The sequence below is a fragment of the Lolium perenne genome, chromosome 7, assembly GCF_019359855.2.
Source record: "Lolium perenne isolate Kyuss_39 chromosome 7, Kyuss_2.0, whole genome shotgun sequence".
NCBI classification, from domain to species: Eukaryota; Viridiplantae; Streptophyta; class Magnoliopsida; order Poales; family Poaceae; genus Lolium; species Lolium perenne.
This window is the reverse complement of record NC_067250.2, coordinates 110,209,933-110,215,834: the sequence shown is the minus strand read 5'-3', so window position 1 is coordinate 110,215,834 and position 5,902 is coordinate 110,209,933. Positions and strand designations below refer to the sequence as shown.

Genomic DNA, 5,902 nt, shown 5'->3' with positions numbered 1-5,902 from the left:
GGGCCCACGCCATCCCTAGGCGTGGCCAGGGGGTGGCCCGTGCCTAGGCATGGTGCGGCCGCCTCCTGGCTCGTCTCCGTCTCTCCTCTGGACTCCGTCTTCGTGACAGTAAAATAGGAACTTCGGCTTTCGTTTCGTCCAATTCCGAGAATATTTCATGTACAACTTTTCGGAAATACAAAAAACATCGGAAAACAGGAACTGAGATTGTGGCATCTTGTCAATAGGTTAGTTCCAGAAAATGCATAAAAGTGTCACAAAGTGTAAACAAAACATATAGAAATTGGTGTAAACAAGCATGGAGCATCAAAAATTATAGATACGTTTGCAACGTATCACTCATTATTTGAAAGATATGGTTGAGTTAGTCACTTGGTTCATGGGATTGTCTTTAATTCTAAATATGAGTGTTTGATAATGCCATATGGATTTATATGTAAGGTTTAGCACTAGGGTTCTCCTTATATTCATTAACTGAAGCATAAGTACAAATTAGGTGTGATTCTAGGGTTCTACTTATGGTCACCAAGTGATTCACAAATTAGGGTTGAGGTATGGGCATAGGTTCTATGTGTGATTTGAATATTGAATTGACTAACTAAAGAAGTTGAGGATATGCTAGGGTTTGCTCTTCTTACCATGAATAGGATGATTACCTCATAATATGGTTGTTACATAGATTCTGGGATAAGCAAGGATTTGATATGATGCCATTACTCCAAAATATCACTAGGGTTAATATAGATGCTTGACTAGGCAAGGTATGGCTATCCTCCATTGGTTTCTCTACTTCAGATGTTGAAAATCGTCTAGGGTTGTTTACTAATAGTCTCCTTAAGATTTTATCTGATGGATAATATCTGCTTATCATATAAGATTAACTTATCCTTGTTTTGCTCCAAAGCATGATCATGCATTAGACATGATCAACTTATCCTCAATAACTCCTTACATAAGATTCTTAGGGTTTATGATCATTACCTAATTTGTAATGATCAAGGCATTGGCCTCCTAATGGATCACTAGTGAAATAGGGTTCTCTCTTCCAATACCAATTAGGGTACAGTTCTCCTCTTATACTTTCTTGAATGCACATGGATATGGTTGCAACAATTACCTCTCCCACTCAACAGGGACTGGAATGTAGTACAGATTCCACTCAAGAGATGATCATTTAATTATGTAAATATATGGATAGTCTTCTCCCTTCTCTAAGGTTTGATGAAAATAGATTTGGTTAGACAAGATTGGAAATAGTCAAGGTCTGAGAAAGAACTTGTATGAATGTCCTTAACATGAGTTCAAGCTTAGAGTTGAAGATATACCATGTGGATCATGGTAGGAATATTGATTTAGTAAAAAGGACATGGAAAAGATAAGTAAAGAATAGTTTCTCAATTCTTTTGTTTTTTGAGTTTTAGTTGAATAAATATACATGTGTTGTTGTAAGGAATGCCATATTATGATCCTTTATAAGATCTGATATTTGATTCTCACTTAGGGTGTTGTTATAGTAAAACTAATCTTATTTGATCTAACCTATTGATCAATTCATCTCTACCCAAAACAAGGTTTTAGCAAAGATCACATTGAAGCTTATAGCGCTTGACTTGATAATCTACTTCAATTCCATCAAGTCAAGTGAAACTTTAGCTGATGTGACAAGTTTTATTTGAAAGCGCGAAAATTTCCTGGATTTTCTATGCATGAATGCAATGCACACATTTGCATTATCTCTTTTTGTAGCCTCTAAACCTGAGATTTTATACCGATCGAGGTTCCCGGCGGCCCCGATTTTATAGGATGGACGACGGGGGCGGAAAACAACGAGGCCGGGAGGGAGAAGAGGGTGACGAAAAGGGGCCCGCGGCGGGAAAATAGTGCTTGTGGGTGTGATTCCTAGCGGGAAACAACAGATGCAGGAAGGAAAGAGCAACCAAAGATGGGAAACACTAACACCGTCATTAGCTAGCGGTTAGTAGCCATGGTTGCTATTAACATGTTCTAACGGTACTCCAAATGTCTGCCCCGATCCATCAATGCACCAATTTGTCGAACCGATGCATCTACGCGGACAATACCCTTGTCCGCATGCGTGGGACGAGGGCCCACATGGCAGCAGCCCAACGGTCTTCTTCCTCTGGCCATCAATGGAATTAGGCTGACTCTGGCGCTTCTGCGCTGGCCGCACCGCCTGATGCCTACCGTTTATCAATACCGCCGTTTCGTTCTACGCATCGGCATCCAATGCTCTTGTCCTTTTTAAGCTTGCCAGCGACGGCCATTTTCTTCCACAAGCCTCACTTTTTCCATTCCACACCACCACCACCGCATGCATCTCAGCAGCAATGGCTGGCGGCATAGGTTCGAGGGGAAGGCATCTAGGACGGCCTCCGGCCTGTGGGCGTGGGCGCGACCGGTGCCGAGGTCGCCGAGGAAGGCGCAGTGTGAGAGGCCAGAGTTAGCCACCACCGCCCCCGTTGCCATCACCACCATCATCGCCCAGCATCAAGGCCATCGACCTCTCCGGTTTCGAGTTCGGCATCACCATCCACCAGGGTATGAACTGGGATAGGCTGCGCCTACCCCCGAGGATCGCTTCCATCGTCGATGGGCAAGAGCCCCACCATGTCCTCCTGCGTGTGTCTGGTGGTGCGACCGATCTGTGGTTCGCGGAGGTGATATTCGACGGTGAAGGTCACATGGTCCTCCACAACGGCTGGAGGCGCTTCGCCCGCTCGCACATCATTGAAGTCGAGCACTTCGTCGTCTTCAACTACGATGACCACGGCGTCTTTACCGTCTGACCAACCGGACCGCGAGACACATTCTATCTACGGACCAAGCTAAACGAACATGAACAAACTTTTTGAATGGCTGATTTAGGTCGGGTGGAGATAGCCTGACAAGCGCAAACGGAGGCAGGCCGCGGGCCATCGTAAACAGAACCAAACGGACAGTTTGGATGATCAGTGATTATGGTGGCTGTCGCATCCCGTGCTCCACTGCATTGCGCCATATCACGCCCTAGTGGCCAGGCCAGTAACACCAGTGCAGCACTGCAGTCGCATCTCACAGCAGAAGAGTTTCCCTCGCCTCCACAGCTCCACTCTCAGCTGGGAAGACGAGCTCGTTTCTAGGCCATGTCCACCGGCACCGCGTCCTCCCGGCGGCCACACGTGCTCGTCGTCCCGTTCCCGCCGATGGGCCACCTCCTGCCGCTCCTCGACTTCGCCCACCTCCTCTCCACCCGCCACCACGTCCACATCACCGTCGCCGTCACCCCGTCCAGCCTCCCGCTCCTCTCCGCCTTCCTCGCATCCACACCTCTCGCCGCCGCCCTCCCGCTCCCGCTCCCTGACCCTTCCGCTCCCGAGCACGCCGGCCAACTCGCCCCTGGCACCCACCACGCCCTCCTCGCCGCTCCCCTCTCCACCCTCCGCGGCCCGCTCGTCTCATGGGCCCGGTCGCACAAACACCCGCCCACGGCCGTTCTCTCGGATTTCTTTCTCGGATCGGCGCAGCTCGTCGCCGATGACCTCCGTGTTCCGCGGGTCGCGTTCTACGGCGTCGCCGCATTCACCACCGCGGCGCTCGACCAACTGTGGAACGGCACGCTGCCGCTAGACCCGAACAGTCCCGCTGTTCTGAGTGCTCTCCCCGGTTCCCCGTCTTTCCCTTACGGGCACGTGCCGTCGGTGGTGAGGAGCTACGTCCCCGGCGACCCGGACTGGGAGCTCGTCCGGGAAGGGTTCCTGCTCAATTCCAGAGCCTGGGGCGCCGTCGTGAACACGTTTGATGCGATGGAGGGCGACTTCTTGGAGCACCTGAAGCGGCGCCTGGGGCACGGCCGCGTGTGGGCGGTCGGCCCGGTCGCTGACCCCGGTTGCCGCGTAGGGGAGAGGCCGACGGCGGAAGCAGAGGAGCTCTTCTCTTGGCTCGCCGGTTGCCCCGCGCGTTCTGTGCTCTACGTCTGCTTCGGGAGCATGTACAAGCCACCGCCGGCCCAAGCGGCGGCGCTGGGCACAGCGCTGGAGGCGAGCGGCGTGCGATTCATCTGGGCGGTGGGCGCGGACGTCGCAGTGCTGCCGGAGGGGCTGGAGGAGAGGGCTCGTGGCATAGGACGCGTCGTGCGCGGCTGGGCGCCGCAGATGGAGTTCCTGCGGCACGCCGCCGTGGGGGCGTTTGTGACGCACTGCGGATGGAACTCGACCCTGGAGGGCGTCGCGGCAGGAGTGACGCTGGTCGCGTGGCCGATGAAGGCCGACCAGTTCATCGATGCTCGTCTCATGGTCGACGTGCACGGCGCAGCGGTGCATGCCGCGGAGGGCGAGGACGACGTGCCTGACTCGACCGCGCTGGCGCGGGTATTCGCGGGCGTTGTGAACGCAGCAGAGTTGGGTGGGCTGAGAGACAGGGTTCGCACGCTCGCCGCGGCTGCCGGGGAGGCGGTGGAGGAAGGTGGCAGCTCGTGGCTGGACTTGGAGAGGATGGCGAAGGACCTGGATGCCGCGTCGGGGCCGTAGGAGAGGAAACCGCCGGTGTGTATATCCCTGTCTGCATGTGCGCCATGTTTGTATTCCCCAATAATAATTGTTTGTAATAAAGGGATTTGCTTGCTACTTGAACTAAGTTCGTGGTCAATTAAATTCTACATATCGTGATTCATAGTATATATGAGTGAGTTAGGTTGCAGCTGAGTTTCAGTTACGAATAGAGCCGCAACTGAGATTTTTCTTACACTTACAAGTAGGAATGCAACTAACTAAAATTCTCCGAACTATTAAAGTTGCTTTATTATTCGCGTTATTATGAGTTGCAATTTTGATGGCATCAGCTGAGTGAAAAGTAGTCACACCCTATAATAAAAGGCGTTATGCATTGCTAAAACCCACAACAATTTAGGTATAGGCATCTCCAGCGGTTCGACACAAACGAATAAAGTTACCGTTTACGTCCATGCGAACAAAAAATGAGTCTACCCCCAGCCCAGCATCCTGATGTAAAGTGGCGGGGTTGTCCATTGGGACGCATTTTTTGCCCAAATTTCGGTTGTGAATGCTTGCGCGGACACCTTGTGCTTCCACCTGGCTGGATTTCGAGACCGTCGGGCAGTTACTTAGATAAGCAAAAAGGTTTTTATTAATATTGGTTGGCCAAAAAGACCATCTTTAGAGAGATGGCTAGGGTCGAGTTAACCTAAACTACGACGACTGTATCTACTTGCCATCGCGCAGCCTACTATGGTCGGGGTTACTCGCTATCGCGTGCCCTACTGGCTGCAGGCGTGCTTGACAGCCCGACGCCATCGAAGTTCTTCCTCGAGGCGTGAGCCTCGCGCACGAGGCAGGTGGCCAAGTCCTCCCGGCGGAGCATGGTCGTCTCTGCGAGGGAGTGGGGACCCTAGCGCCAGCAGCGTTGCGGTGACCCAGGATACCACTTAATATTGTAGTACACAAGTTATTGACATAACACTAGTTAAACATTGCTTCACCCGTATTATATCCTTCAGATTGGTACAATAGAAACATTTGCGAGTCTAGAATTACAGCTCAAACTCTTTACAAAAGATCAGCATAGCCTCCTAATACAATGAGGTAAAATGCAAATAAAACTCTAGAAGAACAACTCGTAGAGTAGGACTATCCATAGATGTACCTATAAAGATACTTGACTTGCGAAGAAACTATGATTGAGCTCTAGCTACTTAGGTTCTAGGATTAGGGAGTTGGTTCCCTTGTAATCCTAGTCTAGGTTTCCACCATGGTGTATGTAGAAGTTGATATCGTTGACACCACTGACCAGGTCTTGCGCCTTGCAGTAGTGGACTCCTCTGTCTTTGAGTTTCACGGTAGTTTCTCCTTCGACGACTGCTAATCTAAGCAGTGGGTTCAATAGAGTA

The 5,902-nt window shown here is 50.8% G+C and overlaps 1 protein-coding gene across 1 annotated transcript; it reads left to right on the top strand.

Moving 5' to 3' along the window:
• The first annotated feature begins 3,033 nt into the window (after positions 1-3,033).
• On the top strand, positions 3,034-4,656 carry LOC127315895 (flavonol 3-O-glucosyltransferase UGT89B1). Its single transcript, XM_051346335.2, has one exon. It carries the CDS (start codon positions 3,144-3,146, stop codon positions 4,524-4,526), a length of 1,383 nt encoding a protein of 460 aa, XP_051202295.1. The 5' UTR covers positions 3,034-3,143; the 3' UTR covers positions 4,527-4,656.
• The last annotated feature ends 1,246 nt before the right edge of the window (positions 4,657-5,902 follow it).

What these genes read in the sequence shown, in the direction of transcription:
- LOC127315895 (XM_051346335.2), top strand. Translation starts at nt 3,144, where the DNA reads ATGTCCACCGGCACCGCGTCCTCCCGGCGGCCACACGTGCTCGTCGTC.